The 18,248-nt window shown below is 51.0% G+C and overlaps 1 protein-coding gene across 4 annotated transcripts in view; it reads left to right on the top strand.

The window, feature by feature from the left end:
* AKNA (AT-hook transcription factor) overlaps positions 1-18,248 on the top strand; it is a 53,140-nt gene that overhangs the window by 10,196 nt on the left and 24,696 nt on the right. For all 4 annotated transcript variants that reach the window (XM_045518240.2, XM_045518241.2, XM_010957204.3 and 1 more), the window contains exons 2-6: positions 5,248-5,634; positions 8,663-9,729; positions 11,509-11,583; positions 16,007-16,163; positions 16,868-17,022. In XM_045518240.2, the coding sequence (XP_045374196.2) occupies positions 5,361-5,634; positions 8,663-9,729; positions 11,509-11,583; positions 16,007-16,163; positions 16,868-17,022 (1,728 nt within the window). In that variant the 5' untranslated portion in view covers positions 5,248-5,360. The remainder of the gene's footprint in view (positions 1-5,247; positions 5,635-8,662; positions 9,730-11,508; positions 11,584-16,006; positions 16,164-16,867; positions 17,023-18,248) is intronic.

Here is an 18,248-nt window from a genome sequence, read left to right as displayed (position 1 = left end):
GAAGGAGCAGGAGAGGAGCCAGGGATGGTGCAGAAGACCTGGCCCAGCCCTTCAGGCTGGTGGGATAAGAGTCCACAGCAGTGAGGGGCACCTTTCCACCTTTTCCTTCTCCTTGGCCTCTGCTGCAGGAGAGAGCTGGGGGCAAGGGGAACATCCGGAGGGGGAAGTGGCTGATGCTTCCCCGAGGGACTGGTTTCTACACGGCTGGCTGGTGGGAAGCCCTTGAGAACTGCAGGTCTGTGCCCTGCCCGCTCGCTGATCAGGGAAGGCAGCTGAGTCTGGGGCTCTGAGCTGCAAAGCCCAGCCTTTTTGGAGGGGCCCTGCCACTCGGTAGGGCGAGTCTTTCTTCCCCTTCCTCTCACCGCCCCACCAAGTCTGATGGACTTGGTTTCACAGTCACAGGCCCCGGGTTTCACACTTCCTGATTGTGAGGTCTTGTGAGAGCAAGCCGCCTCTCTGCGACTCAGTTTCCATACCTGGGAGATGTCAGGGTACGGGGAGGAGCAGTGGGGGCACCTTGGAGAGCCCTGGCTGGATAGTGAGAGGCTTCAGAGGGCACGAGGAGGCAGAAGTGGGCTGTGTGGCTGAAGGTGGCAGAGGAGAACCCAGGGATTGAGCCTTAAAGGGAAGGGTCTTCGGTTTTGGACTGAGGGGGGCAGGGAAGCCCTGTGAGGGTGGCCGACCCACTTAGGAAGTGGAGAGACAGACTACAAGGGTCTCGTAGACCCATGAGAGAGCCAGAGGCAGGGGTGGTGTGGATGGAGGGAAGAGGCATACAAAAGGAGGGGGGAGTGGGTGGTGCTTCCTTGTGGGGCAAATCTCTCCACGGCTGGCAGGGCCCCTGAGCCCCAGAGAAATGAGCCCCACAAGGACAGCCCAGCCCTTGAGGGGACTCAGTGCTCAGGGGGCTCTCCTGGGCTCAGCCTCCAGCTCATACAGCTGGACCTTCACCCTCGGGAGCAGCCCTGTGCCCTCAAGAAGGCTGACTAGAACCACCCTGCCTTTGGCCGCCATTCAAGGACCCCTGTCCGAGCTCTCTCCAAGGTCTGTTCATACTTTCAGACCTCTGTGCCTTTTCCTATGCTGTTCCCTCTGCCTGGAATGCCCTCCCTCATTCTCCTCCCCCAAATCCTCTTTGTCTCTCAGGCCCAACTTAATATTTCTGTCTTCAGTAACCCTCTGTACCCTCATTTGAAATTTTGGAACACTTTTACTCCTGTCTGTTGTTCCTCATGTCTGTGTCACACTTGGCACATAGTAGGAGGTATAGGGTTTTTTTTAAAGTTAATTTGCACCCAGTAGGTGCTCAGTATATAGCTTTGTTACTCTGCAGTGGGACCTCAGGGAGGAGGAGGGGGTTAACAGATCTGAGGCTGTGGCCCTTAGAAGCGAGAGAATCAACCAGGAACCTCAAAGTTCACATAGTCTCATCTCTTACCTCCCAGCCCACCCTAGCAGGGCGCTTCTCCCCTGTGGCAGCAAGGGCGGGTGGCGTTTTCTCCATCTTACAGAGGGAAAAACTTAAACCCAGCGGTTCACAGTGGAGCAGCAGCACCAGGCCCAGAAGCTGGTCTCTGGACACCCTGACTGCTTCTCTTTCACAGCAGCCCCATGAGCAGGTGTCCTCATCCCAGCATGAGGTCAGCACGCGCTTGGCACTCGTGTGTGTTTGTTGACTGGCTGACAGCTGGTCCTGGGCTCTGTGGCTTGCGTGGAAGGCAGAGGTTTTGCTCAGGAAAGTCTCATAGGTTGGAGGCCCTGGGGAGCATGTGCAAAACTCCAGCCAGTGACCACAGTTGCCTCTGATGAGTGGCTTCCCCTTGTCACAGTGAGATTTCTGTAACAACTGAGTCATCCCAGGAGACAGGATGTTCCTCTTTGTGCACCCTGAGGTCTCTGTGATTGGGCAGGCTGCTCTGTGGCGTGGCTAGAAAAAAGCCCTTTAAAAAGTCAAAAAACCACACGCCTCCCCCAGCCCCTTCCTTGGCGGAGGTTTCAGAAAGAGAAAAGCAACGGCTTATGGCGCCTCGCACACGCGCCTCGCACACCTGCCATGGTAGCAAGATCCAGAAGGCCCAGTCAAGGTCAAAGGGTGGGGCTTGCTTGCCTAGGGCACTGGTTTGAAATGCAGATTCCTGGGCCCTACCCCAGGGCCATTGAGTCCAGCTCTCTTTGTGTTGAATTCTTAAAGGATTCTTAGGAGCATTCAAACTGGCAGGAATTTTCAAGAGGGCTACAGGCCCCCCCTGAGAAGTTGTGGGAAGCAAGAATTAGAGCTTCTTTTTTAAAATACTTATTTTCTATTGTATCTTTCTAAAAATTCAATTTTGGATATATATATATATTTCTCAAAAACATGTAATGTATTTGTGTGAGAATGCATGTATATAAGAAATACATATATTAGGTATATGAGCAAATATGTCTTTAGTGATGAGTTGTGTGATTAAAAAAAAAAACTGGAGACCACTCCCTAGGCCAAAATCGACAGTTTCCAATCTTACCGTCACTAACCAGCTGGGTGATCTTGGCCAAGTCACTATTTCACGCTGAGCTTTAGTTTTTGGATTTGAAAAAATAGTTTTCCTATGACCTACTTACCTGTTCGCAGAGAGGACAGATGGAGAGCAGGTAGCCTGGGCCGGCACAGAGAGGGCCCAGCATGTGTGGTGGGGATCGTGGGGAGGCTTACAGGGTGATCGGGGGTGGGGGGAAGTTCTGGGAGGAGGGAGGAAAGCTGAGTGGAGGGAAGAGGCTGAGGCCTTGGAGACCCTAAGGAGCAAGGATTGTGGCCAGAAGGAGGGGAATGTTAGTCCCTGTTCCTACCCCAGCCCTTGAGAAGGCAGCAGCCAATCCCTGGGGAACTTTCTATCCAGAAATAGTAGCCTGCTGACTTTTCTCAACTGTGCAAACCGAGGCTCTGACCACCCAGTTGCTCACGAGGCTGCAGGGACAAACACAGCCACATCTGTCCCGGGAGGCCTGGAGTTACTGTCTCTACAGCATGGAGAGAAGAGCCGGGACCTGGGCTGTAAGGTGACCTCTCACCCCAGCCTGGTGCTGACCCAGCTGGGGCTTCAGGCAAGGCCCTCCGCTCTCTGGGCCTCAGTGTTCTCACCTGGAGTGTGGGTCCTTGTGTGAGCATCTTGGGTGGGACCATCCTGCTGCTCTGTAAGCTTTGTGCTTCCTGGGCTCAGAGGAAGTGTTTGGGGGGTGTTGGTCATAGCAAGAGGGTGAATAAGAGGAGGGGGAGGGGAGATGGAAGGGAAGGAGAAGAGGGAAAGGAGGAGAGGCTAACAGGCAGGCAGGGAGGAGCCCTTCTCCAGCCATCCTCCCACTGCCACAACTAGTTCCCTCTGCAGCAAGCTCTCCCTTCTGATTCACTCTCCCCAAGCAGCCAGAGAGAAACTGCTAACCATACCTTGACCTGCTCTCCCGTGCCAGAGATGTACTTCAAACCCCCCAACAGGACCTGAGAGGCCCCCCGACCCTGGATCTGGCCACCGCCTCTCCATGCCCACACTCTGCTGTCAGAGCCTCAGCCCCCACCCCAATACCGCCACAGCCATCCTGAAGCCACTTCCATGTCCCCCCTCTTGGCTCCAGGCCTTTGTATTTGATAGTCCCCTTGCCTGGAATGTTCTTTTTTTTAAATTGAGGTGAAATTCACATAACTTAAAAGCAACCATTTTTTGCCTTATTTTTTAAAATTGGAGTATAGTTGATTTACCATGTTGTTTCATGTTAGTTTCTGGTGTACAGCATAGTGATTCAGTTATATATATATGTGTATATATATATATATACACACATACATATTCTTTTTCATTACAGGTTACTGCAAGCCATTGAATATAGTTCCGTGTGCTATACAGTAGGACCTTGTTGTTTATCTGTTCTGTACATAGCACAGTGTATCTGCCAAGCCCAGACTCAATTTATCCCTTCCTTCCCCCTCCCCACCCAGTAACCGTAAGTTTGTTTTTTATATGTGTGAGTCTCTTTCTGTTTTGTAAATAAGTTCATTTGTGTCATTCTTTAAATTCCATATATAGGTGATACATATGATGTTTGTCTTTCTCTGTTTGACTTGCTTAATATAATAACCTCTAGGTCCATCCATGTTGCTGCCAGTGACATTATTTCATTCCTTTTTATGGCTGAGCAGTATTCCATTGTACATATATACCCCATCTTCTTTATTCAGTCATCCAAGTGAACAATTCAGTGGCATTTAGTGTGTTTATAAAGTTATGCAAGCACCACCTCTATCTAGTTCCAAAACATTTTCATCATCCCAGAAGGACACCTGTGCCCATTCAGCAATCACTCCCCACTCCCCCCTCCCCCGGCTCAAGCACTGGTCTGCTTTCTCTCGCTATGGATTTACCTATTTTGGGTATTGCATCTAGGTAGAGTCATACAGTGTGTGGCCTTCTGAGTCTGGCTTCTTTCACTTAGCGTCATGTTTCTGAGGCTGGTCCTTGCAGCATGTGTTGTCAGTGCTCCATTCCTTTTTGTGTCTGGATGATATTCCGTTGTATTCATGGACCACAACTTGTTTGTCCATTCAGCCATTGATGGACATCTGGGTTATGTCCCCCTTGGCGACCGTGAATAGTGCTGCTAGGAACGTGTGTACATGTGTTTATTCAAGTACCTGCTTTTCAATTACTTTGGATACTGGAATCTCTTTTCACCATCCCCCGTCCCGCACAATCTGAACTGTTACTGAAGGGGTGTAAGGGAAGCTTCCCAGAGGAAGCAGCCTCTGAATGGGACGTATCCTGACCTCCTGGGCCTGCGCTGGACCCCCGGGTGCCCTCCCCGTGCTTCCCCATCACCCCCACTTTGATCTGCAGTTGCTGGTTGTCTGTCTGCTTCCTCCTGGGCCCTCAGTTCTCGTGTGAGCAGGGCCTGTGCCCCAGCACCCGTGCGCGGAGCCCGGCTCACGGTAACGAGCCCCAGCACACATGGGACACCTGCCGTGTGCCAGCCTCTGGGCTCCTTACTCTTTATCTCAGGTGATTTCACAAAACTCTTGAGGGAGAGTTGAGTTTCCCCCTAGTTTTTCTAATGAAGAAATCCAAGGCAGGGTGACTTGGCCAAGGTCGCATAGCTTCACAGGGGTGGAGCCAGGAGCAGAACTAGGGCTGTCTGATTGCAGAGTTCCTGCTGGTACTTTCTGCTTCGAAGAAAGGAGGGGGCTCAAGGATTAATGCTGTCCCTTGATTGTGTCCCCGACAGGCCACAAGAAGAATGGCTGGTGCTGAGCGGAGCCGGTCGGGACTCTGGTGCCTGTAGGGGCAGCTCCACCTCCTGAAGATGAAGGGGCCCAGGTGAAACACAGGCCGGGCCGCATGGCCAGCTCCAGGATGGAGGTCTGCTGGGCCGAGCCGGGCCCGGGGAAGGGGCCACTGCAGCGGCGGCGCTGGGCCTGGGCCGAAGAGGGAAAGGATGCCGATGGGAGTACACGCAGCTTGGGGGAAAAGGGGCCCTTCCCCAAGGCCAGCAGCCCTGAGCTCCTGGAGGACTTCCGCCGGGCCCAGCAGTGCCTGCAGCCACTGGAGTGGGGCCCGGACTCACAGCCTGGTGGGTGCCGGGATCCCGAATCAGGAGGGTCTGCAGAAGAGGGTAAGACCTACTCCCCCACAACCCCACAGTGGTGTTCCCAAAACATCCCACCTTCCGGCAGGAGGCAGCAAGTGAGAGGGAGTTTCAGAAATTTTTAAAATTAAAATCTATGAAGCCTATAATTTAAAAAAAATTTAAAGATTTAAATTATATAAACAATATTGTTCATTGCAGAAAAATCAGGAAATACAAGCCAAAAGAGAAAAAACTAAAAATTACTTACCATCCAGATACGTATTACTTATTATACAGCTCTTTTTCATGTGCATATATATAAATGTACCATGAACATGGAAGAGTATTCTGCAAACTATATTGTAACTTGCTTTTTTTGTAATTTAATAGACATGAACACCATCCCAGCTTATCAAATATTCTTCCACAGGTCGTTTCCAATGCTTGTGTAGGAATTCCATGGTGTGGATATCCTCTTACTGCTAGGCATTTAGGTAGTTTCTAGATTTTTGCTTTTATAAATAATGCAGAGATATGTCATTAGTACATCTTTGCACACTCGATTTGATAATAACCTCAGTAATTTAAATTGCTTGGTCTGGGGGTTATGCCCATTTTTTAGATTTTTTAAAAATCCCAGTTAGCCACGAGAATGATGGCATCCCTTGGTTTCTAAAATAACTGTTCTCTTTGCATCAAGACCAACTGATACTAAATTCCTAGCTAATTCCTAAATTCCAAGTTCCTTCTTCTCTCCAAATATTGGTTTCCCCACCTTTGAAATGGTCGTGATAATACCACTGAATCTGATTACATAGTGCCTGTTGTGTTGGCATATGAGTGAAACGTCCCTGTGTTACGATTCTGTGAATCAGGCAGTCCCCCATGGGTGGCAGAGAAGCCATCAGGCTGGTAGTGGATTGTGCAGTGACCTAAAGTTCCTTGGCCAGGTTGGCTTAAAGTGGGGTTTGCCCACAGCTACCCACTCAGGAGCTGTTTTCTGAGCTCTCCCTAAGGGAATGGTGACTGGGATGCACTGGGATGAAAAGGTAGAGGCATCTCTTCCTGAGGTCACATGGTAACCCCCTGCTGTGATGTAACAGCTGCTGCCACATCCTGGGCCCTTACTGTGTGCCAGGCATAGGGCTGGGCAGGACGAGAGCCACGTCCTCCTTCCTTCCTTCCTCAACACCTTCTGCCACTTAGGACAGACTAGCCTCCAGGTAGAGTAAGGATTGCCTGAGAGGCCAGTACTCGCCCAAGACACCCAGTGAGGGATCAGAAGATCTAGGATTGAACCCAGGGCTGCCTGGTTCCAAAGCCAGCTCTCTTCATCCCACTGCATAGCCTCCATCAGCAGAGACTAATTTGCCTGCATGGCTGGGACCTTGGTTCTAAATCCAGGACTGCTCTGAACCACTGCATAATCTTTGGCAAGCTACTTAACCTCTCTGGGCTTCAAGTATGCTTCTGTAAACAAGAGAGATATACTGAAGGAGATTTTAAGGAGTTGAAAGTTGTGGAGGTGCCGAGGGTAAGGGGAAGAGCATGGGGGTGCAAAGAGTGATGTAAGGGTTATGACAAAGGTGCATCTGGCCAGAGAAGAGTCTGTGCCTGGTGGTGCCCTGACTGTATCTCATGAAACTCTGGATCTATGCCAGAGTCTGATACAGGGTAGGTGCTCAATAAGACAGAGTAGGTGCTCAATAAACATTTACTGCATGGATGATGCATAGATGGATGGATGAATGCTGGATGGATGGATGGATAGATGGATGGATGGATGGATGGATGAGTGGGTGGATAGATATGCAGATGGATGGATGCATAGATGATGTGGATGATTAGGTGAGTGGGTGGTGGATAGGTGAATGGATGGATGGGTGAATGGTGGATGGATGGATGATTGAAAAGATGGATAATTGGATCAATTGGTGAGTGGGTGATGGATGGGTGAGTGGGATGGATGAATGGATGTTTGTTGAGCTTCTACTACATAATCATTACAACTACCCATTTTCTGGGAGCTTTGCATACCTTATTGTCCTCCTTCCCTTCCTTCCTTCTTTCCATTCAGGCAACAAATATTAAGCACCTCCTCTGTAAATACAGCAGTAAACATAAACTGACAGTATCTTTGCTCTCACAGAGCTTACAGTGTAGCAAGGGAAGAAAGTATTAATGAAACAATCACATAAATAAATGGAAAGCTGCAGCTGTAGTAAGTAGTTTAAAGTCGAGGTATTCAGTCATATGAAAGCTTATAGAAGGGAGAATTTGACCCAAGTTAGGGAGATCAGAGAAGACTCCTTTGATGAGGTCAATGTTGAGCAAATGCCTGAAGGACATTTAGGAGTTAACTAGGGAAAGGGAGGGAGAGGGGAGCCTAGCAGAGGGATCTGCACGTCCAGAGGCCCTGTGGTGGGAGAGGATGTGGATGGCTAGAGCAGGGGGAGGCTGAGGGGGACCATGGAAAAAGATGGATCAGAAAAGCTAATGAGGGGTGAAGACAGGGGCCTTAGGACCGTATTAAAGGTTCAGCTCTCTCCTGGGAACAACAGGAAAATATTGATGAGTTTTCAGGTGGACGACAAGAATGAGGATTGAGATTTTTAAGTGACTGCTCTAGTGGTCCAGGCAAGAAAGGATGTCAGCTTGGGCAAAACTGGTGGTCCTGGACTTTAGAGCAGTAGGTGAGTTTGAGAGCACCATAGGAGGTAATCGTGACAGGACCAGGTGACAGATTGGACTGTGGGGGTTAGGGGGAGAGGTGGGCAAAGTGCCTCCCAGGTTTCTGGCTTGTGCAACAGGATGGGATGATGTTTCCATTTCCCAAAACACTAAGGGGACAAGCAGGTTTGAGTTTGGAGGACCTTTGAGACAACTAGCGGAGGTGTTAGATAAGTGTTTGGCCATATTTGGGGGGGTGGTCACCGGGCTTCTTGCCATCACCATATGAGGAAATGAAGGTCCAGAGGGAGGAAATGAAGGTCCAGAGGGGTGAAATGACCTAGGTAGTGTGACAAATTGAGTCCAGCCCTGGTATAGACTAAGCAATGACCTGTCTTTCCAGAGTCTGAAGCAGAGGATGTGGACAGTCCTGAAAGTTCCAACTTGCCTCTCGGCTGGCTCCCCCAGCAGGACCCTCAACCTGGCATGACTGAAGAGGAGCCAGATGAGACCCTGGGAGGTGCTGAGGTCCAGGAAGCTGGAGAGAGCTCCCCGAGGCTGGGGTATGAGACCGATCTCAGCTCGGGGGGCAATGGGAACACCAGCCCCATGGCTCTGGGGTGGTGTCAGCCCACAGGCGGGGTGGCTTCTGGCAATCAAGCCAGTGGAGACAAACTTCCAGAACATTCTGAGGTCAACCCAACTGTTGACTTCAGCTCTGCGAGGTCCTGGAGCAGTGGAACTGTGAGCCTCAACCACCCCAGTGACAGTCTCGATTCTACCTGGGAAGGAGAGACCGATGTCCCCCAGCCCCCTGCCCTGGCAGAATCTTTACCACAGAGCCCCAGCCACCACCTCCTAAACCCAAACGACAGAACTGGAGGAAGCGTTGCTCTGGTAACCCCCACGGAATTCCAGGAGTCCTCAGCACCTCCAGCCCAGAGCCTCCAGTGTCCTGCAGACAGATGGAGGAGAGAAGCTACCAGCCTCTCCTGCCCTCAGCCCGGGGACCAGTCCTGGAAACGGACACGGATATCACCTAAGCCGCTCCCTTCCCGATTCACCGGCTCCATCAGCCCCCTGAATCCCTCACCTGGGCCAGCTCGGCAGGACAGGCCACCGCCCAGGCCAGGCGCCACTCTGGCTGGTCACTCATCTTCTGGTGCCCCTAAGTATGGCCGGGGGCGGCTGAACTACCCACTCCCTGATTTCTCCAAGGTAGGACCCCGGGTGAAGTTCCCCAAAGATGAGAGCTACCGCCCCCCGAAGGCCAGGAGCCACAGCAGGCTGCCCGAGAGTCCTGCCAGGCCGCTGATTTTCAAGTCACCTGCCGAGATTGTGCGGGAGGTGCTGCTGAGCAGCGGAGAAGTCTGCCCTGGGAAGGATCCACCTCCTACCCACCCCATCACCAGGGTACCCCAAGAATTTCAGACACCTGAACAAGCCACGAAGCTGGTCCATCAGCTCCAGGTAAGCCAGGTTCATTTCTACATCAAGGCTCCTGTTGGTCTGGACTGGAGGCTGGTTGGGGTGGGGGGCCTCGGGGCTGGGCCAGGAGCCCCCTGCTGGTGAAGGGAGGGTTGTGCCTCCACGGATGAAGAGAGTCCCAAGCCCTTTCTTTGCTCAAGAAAAGCAGCCATTGCACTCATGCTACAAGGCTTGGCCGTGTTTGTTTGTTTTTAACTTCTGCTACAAAAAATTAAAAACACATAGAGAGAGAAAATAGTATAATGAACCCCCCTGTACCTGACACCCAACTTCCACCCACGGACCCATCACCCAGCCCCGGCGGCCTTTCTCATCTATGGCCTTACTTCTTTCCCCACTCACTCTGCTTGGGTATTTTGGAACAAACTTCAGGCATTAAATCATTTTATTCCCAAATAGGTTAGTGTGTATGTCTAAAGATTAGGAATCTCTCTTAAAAGTAACCATACCATCAGCATGCCTAAAACTTAACGCCAATCCTGAAAATTATCCAACGTCCAGTCACTGTTCACATCTCCCCTTTTGTCTCATAAATGGCTTGTTTATTTCAGTTTGTTCGAATCAGGATCCAAAACACGGCTCAGATATTGTATGTGGTCTGTGTGCCTTTCAAGTCTCTCTCCACCACTCCCCAACCCGGTCTTTTTTTTTTTTTTTTTGTCTTTTTTTTCTTCCTTGTAATTTATTTATTAAGGAAACCAGTCTGTCCTGTAGAGTCTCCCGCACTCTGGGGGTTGCTGGCGCACCCTCTGGTATCTGTTCATATGTTCCGTTGTCCTCTCTTTGTCCTGTGTTTTGCCCAGTTAGAGCTAGAGCTGTTTGGGGGTTGTAATTGGCTGTTTATTTCCCCTCCAGATCTTGAGCTCCACGCAGGTAGGGATTTTTTAACAAGACCCCATCAGAGATAGTGCCCTCAGAAGGCATGGGCTGCCTGCTGGCCTTCCATTTGTGGTGTTAATGGCCACTGATTGTCATTGCCCTGATCCGGGCTTGCATTGGGAGTGACAAAGTATGGTATCCTAACTCTAGCATTCCTTCCCCATTTATTTGCTGGAAATCTTCTATAAAGTAAAACTTTCCCCCATCACCTATTTGGTTACCAAGGTCTCTCGTTCACGTGGGAAAGACAGGAGAAATGTTTGATTCTGTCTTACTAATCACCAGTTTTCAGAACAATGCACCAGTTCCCCAGCCTCCTTCAAAGCGACCAGCGACACTTGTTTTTGCCTTTCCCCTTGTGATGAGTTGTTTTAAGAACCTCTTCAGTTTTGTTTATGGCAAGTAGTGACTCTGAGTAAATGCAGCTGTGATTTTTGAAGTCTTTGATTTTCCTACCAAGGGACCCTTATACAATTCAATCAGCCATTGAAATATACTTATTAAGCACGTACTACTTAACTCCTGGGAATAGAGCAGTGGAGAAGAGAGATGTGGGCGGGGAATTCAGACAAATAAGCAAGTAGCTAGGATCCTCCGTGATGGGGGTTACGCATCAAGGTAAACCAGCCCAGGGGCCTCGCCCCTGACCATTGTCAGGGATGCAGAAGGGATGATGGATGATTTGTCCTGCTGCCTCCATCCCTCCAGAACTTGGCTGTGGGGGTCTGTATTGCAGGTGAGCCTGAAGGGGTCTGTGGAACTACCACCACTGAGCTCTTCCACTCAGAGGAGCCCAGAGGCACCCCTGAGGGGTGGTTTCTCTGCGAGGGTTCACACAGGGAGGGGCCTGGTGTGTGACCGCATTGCCTCCCTCTCCCGCAGGAGGACTACCACAAGCTCCTCACCAAGTATGCTGAGGCCGAGAACACCATTGACCAGCTGCGCCTCGGGGCCAAGGTACTGGGCCCTGTCGGGTGGAGGTGCGGCCCGGGCTCCCCAGGATGACACTTTCCCATAATCTTCAAGAGCAGCCACTGCCTCCTGCCTCCTGAAACCCTGGGGTTAGGAGAACCTGGTCCTTCCTTGTTCTACCTCAAGGTCCCTCTGTGACCTGGAGCAGTGACCTTGCCCTCTCCAGGCTCGGCCTCCTTTACTGTTGATGAGCTGTGATGTCCTTGAATCCTAGCATCTGGGGTTTCACCAGAAGCTCTCTCCTAGATGAGCTCTGGGGTAAAACCACGTAGGTGGAACTCCTGGCTTCATTACTGACCAACTGTGTGACCTTAAGGAAGTTACCTGGGCTCTCTGAGCCCCAGGGGAGTAGCCCAGAATTTCTGCGCAGCCCCTGGGGGAGATCCTTCCCAGATCACACCGTTGCCTTTCTCCTTCCCCACTGTCTCACCCACAGCGTCTCCCCTCAGGTACCCTGCTCCCCGCACTGAACGCCTAGAGTGTGACCGGGGAGTGTGGAGGGGGAAACCCGCTGCCCACGTCCTGTCCTGTCCTCACCTCGTCTTGGGACGAGGCTGTGAGACCTTCCCCTTTTCTGGGGTGAGGCAGGAAGTGGGGCCTGTCGCAGCCCCTCACGGCTTCCTGCTTCCCCCTCGCCGCCTCTTGCCCCATCAGGCAGCAGTGGGGGAGGGGTGGGAGCTGGGGTGCCGAGAGGCAGACTCTCCCTCTTGCTTGCTTCCTCCTTCAGGGCTCTCACCCTGGCTGCCCCGTCCTGGTCCAGGACCTCTCTGCCTGCAGGGCGCTGCTCTTAGCCGCCTAGTGGTGCTTCTTCCATGAAGTGTCCCTGACCCCGAGGCAGCCGTGATGAGCAAAAATCAGGGGCCCCATTCCAGGAGCAGGACTTCTCCTGCTGACACAAGCAGGTCCTTTCCATCCTGGCCTCCTTGGGCACAATGGTAAAAGGGGGTTGGTTAATCAGACCTCCTGGGAGCCAGTGGGCTCCTCCCACCCCCACCATGTCTTAAGGCTTCTCCCAGCTTCTGAGCCAGATTCAGGAGCAGGAGGGACAGGGGGAGTAGGGAGGGCCATCGAGAGGGCTTGGAGAGGCGTTTTCTCTGGGGAAACCACATTCTCGTGGCTGCAGACCTAGAAGGCCCAAGGAGAAAGGAACTGGTCATCGAGTCCAAGTCCTCAGCTCTCCCATCTCACAGATTGGGGAATTGGGACCCCAGGAGGGGCAGAAGTTGCCAAAGGTCGAGGTCGAGGCTCAGAGCATCTCCTTCCTCCTTGCCTCCCTCCCTCCTTTACTCATATAAGGGAATGAGTCAGTGTATGGAAAGTACATACCTGGCACCTGGCAGGTACTTCCGAGGAGTTAGGGAATATTATCATGATGAATAGTATTAATATGAAAGTGTTCATTGAGTTCACAGTGTAGACACGAGCAGGGGGACACAATGAGAGCACAGCCATGTGCCTTGTCTCCTGGATGCTCCCTCGACCCAGGGAGGACTCCCCAGGCCCCCGAGTGTGTGACGGAGGCAGAGGAGGGAAGGTAGAAACCCCTCATTCGATCCTCTTCATAAGAGGAGACAGGCTCAGCCAGGTAGAGCAGTTTGCTCGACATCCCCACGGCTGGTCAGGGACTAGAAGCTGGGAATTAAACCTGTGTCTGCCTGGTTTCAGAGTGGGCACCATTTCCCCCTGCCTGGGTGAGCCCAGATGGGACCCTGGCAGTGGGCATGTGGCAGTGGCTTAAGGACAGGGCAGAATGATGATGTTATAGTGATAACAATAATAGTAGTAAGTGATGTTTACTGACCACTGTCTTAATTTACCAAGGGGGAAACTGAGGCACAGGGGTTAAGTAATTTGCCCAAAATCACTCCACAGGTAGGTGCCAGAGCTGGGGTTTGAGCCCAGTATTCTAGCTCCAAAAGCCTGCTTCAATACCATGCTCTCTAGCAGAACCAGACTCGATTGTGGGCTCTGCTGCTGGGGAGGCTGACCAGGGAGTCTCTTGGTCTGGCCAGGGACACCACTGGATCCGGGCTGGGGGTGGGCACAGACCCTGGGCTGGTCAGGAGTCACTCCTGGTGACCAGCTTAGGGCCAGAGTTTATAGGGATGTCGTGCCTTCACTGCCCTGTGGCCACCCCCCTCCAGCTGCTGTCCCCCATCTCAGCTGCAAGGGGATCTGGAGGGGCTGAGGAGGCCAGAAATTACCCCAGAAAGAACTGGAGGGATGACATAAAACTGCCTTTCCCAAAGTGTGTGTTCTGATGGCCACCAGTTGGTCCAGAAGCCCTTGGTGGAGGTGGGAGTGGGGTTGAGGTTTGGGATGGAGTGGGGTTGGGGGTGAGGGAGGCTTGTGTGTTCTGGGGAATTGGAGAAACATTTCCTATTCTCTTCACTCCTTCCACTCCCCGCCCCATTCATAAAGCCCATTAGCATTTTAAAGGCTGTGAGAAACCCGTCTGTGCTGAGAATAGTCAGTCATTTAACCCAATGTTTCCCATACTCACTGGTCCACCCTTCACTGCTTAATCCCGCTGAGGGAGCCAATCCAGCCTCAGAGAGTGCCAGGGGACACCCCAGTTTAAACGAGGGTCCTGGTGTGGGTCCTGGCTGTGTCCAGAGACAGATCTGGGAGGGACGGGCCTGAGCAGCTCAACAGTTGCCCACACTGTCCCCCAAGATCCCTGCTTCCTGGGCTGTCCACGGGCCTTTGGTCCTCTGCTGAAATAGAGGTGCTGAGAGCCACTCGTTTCTGTGCTGGGCCTTTGGTGGGTCAAGCCTGAGGCTGGGGGACAAGCGGGATGAGGCAGTGGAGCATGCAGGAGGGCTTGGCCTCCCCCAGATTTGGGTCACCTTGGGAGGAGAGGGGTGCTGGTAGGCAAGTCCCCACAGGCAGGCCTGAGCAGATGGCCAAGGGGATTATTAAAATCCAGCTTTGTTCTCATCAGAGGCTGGGCCTGAAGGAGAGGGGGGCAGCGGGGGTGAAGCCACGGCTGGGCCATTGTCCCTCACTTTGGAGTAGATTTTCCTGCCACAGTCAGGACGTGAAAAGCAGCTTAAGCAGGGAGAGGCTGCCTGCCTAGGGGCTAGGAAGCTCCCTCTACCAGGCCCACCCCGAATTGCCCTCTCCTGACCTTAGGGCAGCAGGGAGCAATAAGATGAGGATGAGGGGACACTGAGGCACCACAGGGGAGTAGCTTTTTTAGGGACCTGCCTCCATGATGGCCACATAAATGACATAGTGATGATGATGATGGTGGTGATGGTGGTGATGGTGATAATGGTGATGATGGTGGTGATGGTGATGATGGTGATGGTGATGATGATGATGGTGATGATGGTGATGATGATGGTAATGATGATGGTGATGGTAATAGTGATAATATTGAAGAGGATGAGTGTGAGGGTGGTGGCTGCTGTTTATTGAGCACTCACTTTGTGCACAGAGAGGTTAGTTAAGTCAGCTGCTCTAGGACTCAAAGGAGGGCAGTAGTAGAGCCAGGATGTGAACCCTGGCTCTGCAGAGCTCACGTGCTAACCCAGGATCAGCAGACTTTCTCTGTAGAGGCCACATAGCGAATATTTCCAGCTTTGTGGGCTGTATCATCTCTGCCATGGTAGCATGAAAGCAACCACAGACAATACATAAACAAGCAAGCGGGGCTGTGTTCACTAAGACCTTGTTCATAAAAACAGCCCATAGTTTGCCCACCACTGTAGGGTACATGGGTCTTTAACTTCAAGTGGTCTTCCTTGGCCATCTGCCTGACTCACTTCTCTCCCAGACATTGGGCTATTTATCATATGAAATCAATCCTCAAGTGATGGAGATCTGCTACAACTGAGAGATTAGTTCCTTCACTCGGTTTACTCATTCATTCAAACAGCCATTCATTGCCATTATTATCAATGGAATAATAGTTACTGGAAGTGTTTTTATTAATAACAAATATTAATTATTATATTATTATAATTATACTTGCTCCACATTAAATACTATATTGATTACAGTATTATTATGATTATATTATAAATTATTATAACAAGTTTTATAATATGGAAAACCACAGGCTTTGGGGTCAAAGCAGGGTTATAATTCCAGGCCAAGAATCTTCTAGCTGGACATTTTGAGTAAGTGACAACCTCTCTGAGTCTCAGTTCCCTTTTCTATAAAATGGGCATATGGTCCCTGTCCTCCTCCCTCCTGGGACTGCATAAAGAGAGAATGAAAGGATAGGTAAGCCTTTGGCCCAGTGTTTGACCCCCACTCAAGGGTTCCACTAAAACGTAGTATTTATTATCACAAGTCATGTTTGTTGAGTGCCTGAGTGATGTTGAGGATGAAGGTGAGGCCTTTTGGGTGGATTTGCCCCAACCCTGACTTGAGTCTGCTGTGCCTCCCTCCTGGACAGGTGAACCTGTACTCCGACCTGCCTCAGCCCAGCCACAGCATCCACATGGGGACAGTGCCCCAGGGGACCAAGGTCTTGTCCTTTAGCATCCCACAGCCCCACTCTGTGGAGCGGTGGCCAGGCCCCGCTGAGGGCCCACAGGCCTCTGAGGCTTCAGGTGAGTCTGGGAGAGATGTGGCTGGAGGGCTTCTCTGCCTGTGACTCTGCACCCTAGGGTGGTGCTGGCTTCAGGCCAGGGGAGGGAGGGTGGTGAGGCCCCTCTCTGGGCCCTTTGACGTGAATAGATCAAGTGGGGATGTGAAGTGTCTTCTTTGAGCCAGAGCAGCCCGGGTGAAGCCCTACCTCTGCCATTTAGCAGCTAGGTGATCTTAGATGAGCTGTGTAACAAAGAGCATCATAACTGGAGAGCCCACATGAGGGCCAGGCCCTGAGCCAAGCCTTGTCACGTATGATCCCAGTTGACCACCATGTTAACCTGGTGAGGTACCAACTGGTGCTATCCCACTTACAGTTAAGGCTTGGAGAGGTGAGGACACGTGGAAGGTGACACTGCTACAGGGGAAGGGTCTGCATTTGAATCTACATCCTTCTGAGTTGGAGGCTACACTATTGACTGAGAACCCAGAAGCATGGCTTGGCTCTAGCTGTGTGATCCAGGGCAGATCCAGACCTTGTTCTTTCCAATAAGTGGGGGCAGTACTGCCCAGGCCACTTGCCCTGGCCTGTGTTAAGATGGTGTGATTGTGAGATGGCTGAGCGCTCACTTGAAGGTGGAGGTGGTGGCTTTGACACTTGGCATCAATCACTCAGCCCCAGGAAGGACTGTTCTTGGCCCTAATGTTTAGTGGTTGTGTATTCCAGGGTGGCCGTCAGCTCTAGGAGACCCGAGCCCCTCCTCGTCCCCTAGCGCACCCACCCCAGGGTGGCTTCCAGAGAACCCAGGTATCATCCAGAACCAGCCTGCAGCAGAGCCGGCCCAGGAACTGGCTTCTCAGGCCAGCCGCTTCCTGGCCAAGGTGAGTGGAAGCCCAGCTTTGCCCACCACAGGTGGAACTCACCTGGAGCCTCTGCCTGCTTGGCTGAGTGACTCTCTGTGAGGCTCAGTGGCCACTCCCCTGCTGGAGCTAAGTCGGAAACGGAGCCTCCCGCTTGGATTTAGAGGCCACACTGCTCCAGCTACCTCCTTGCCCCCCAGTGCTAGGTTTAACTCCCTTTCTGAAATTGTGTCTCATCAGAGTCTCTATAACTGTACTTTGAAGTGCCTCCTAGTTCGTTCCTGGGGTAGACACTCAGTGTTTTCAGGATTCTGGAAGGGTAATGGAATATCCACTCTACCTTTTCCTCTTCAGGGTATATCACCTCACTTCCTTAGTTCATTTCACTACAGAAATCAATTCTCAGTACTTCTCAGGGGGACTTTTACATTTTCATCAAACAATCCAAATAGCTGTGATTGTTTGCAGGTCTGTCTTTAACCATACACTTGGCCTTATTCCAAAAGGGCTTTATTTTAAAGCAGCTTAAAAAAGACATGCATTATAACCACATTCTGAGAACGGAAGTGAGGAAACTGGGGCAAAGAGGAAGTAAGGGTAGGAGAAAAATAAAGTGAACTTAGGGAGAAGTGAATAAACAAAATATTCCGTTGGACCCTGAACTTTTTATCAGTTTCGTGTTTGGCTTTGAGCTTTCTAGCTGTCAATGCAGAAAGGGAAATGCAATTGTTACATCATCATGTCCATAAAACAAATTCCTGCAGAGAAACACTACCATTCTTTTCCCTTTTTCTTTCTTTCTTCCTTCCTTCCTTTCTTTTCTTTCTTTCTTTCTTTCTTTTTTTTTTTTTGGTAACAGCTTTATTGAGATATAATTTACATAAAACACAGTTCAGTCATTTAAGGTTAATGCTTCCAGGGTTTGTTTTTTTTTTTTCTTCACTATATTCACAGTTGTGCAGGCATCATCACAATCAATTTTAGAACATTTTCGTCACGCACCAAGAAACTCCTTATCCACTAAGTGATCACTCCCCATGCCCCCTACCCCCAGCCCCGGGCAGCTGCCCGTTTATTTTCTATATGGGTTTACATATTTTGGATATTACATATAAATGGATTCATGTTATATTTGTCCTTTTGTGTCTGGCTTCTTTCAATTAGCATAACGTTTTCAAGGCTTATCCGCCTTGTGGCAGCATGAACAAGTACTTTATTTCTTTTTGTCACCACCCTCTGGGTCCTGT

Source organism: Camelus bactrianus, chromosome 4 (genome assembly GCF_048773025.1).
Source record: "Camelus bactrianus isolate YW-2024 breed Bactrian camel chromosome 4, ASM4877302v1, whole genome shotgun sequence".
NCBI lineage: Eukaryota > Metazoa > Chordata > Mammalia > Artiodactyla > Camelidae > Camelus > Camelus bactrianus.
Note: the sequence above shows the minus strand (reverse complement) of the source record. Positions and strands in the feature narration are given on the sequence as shown.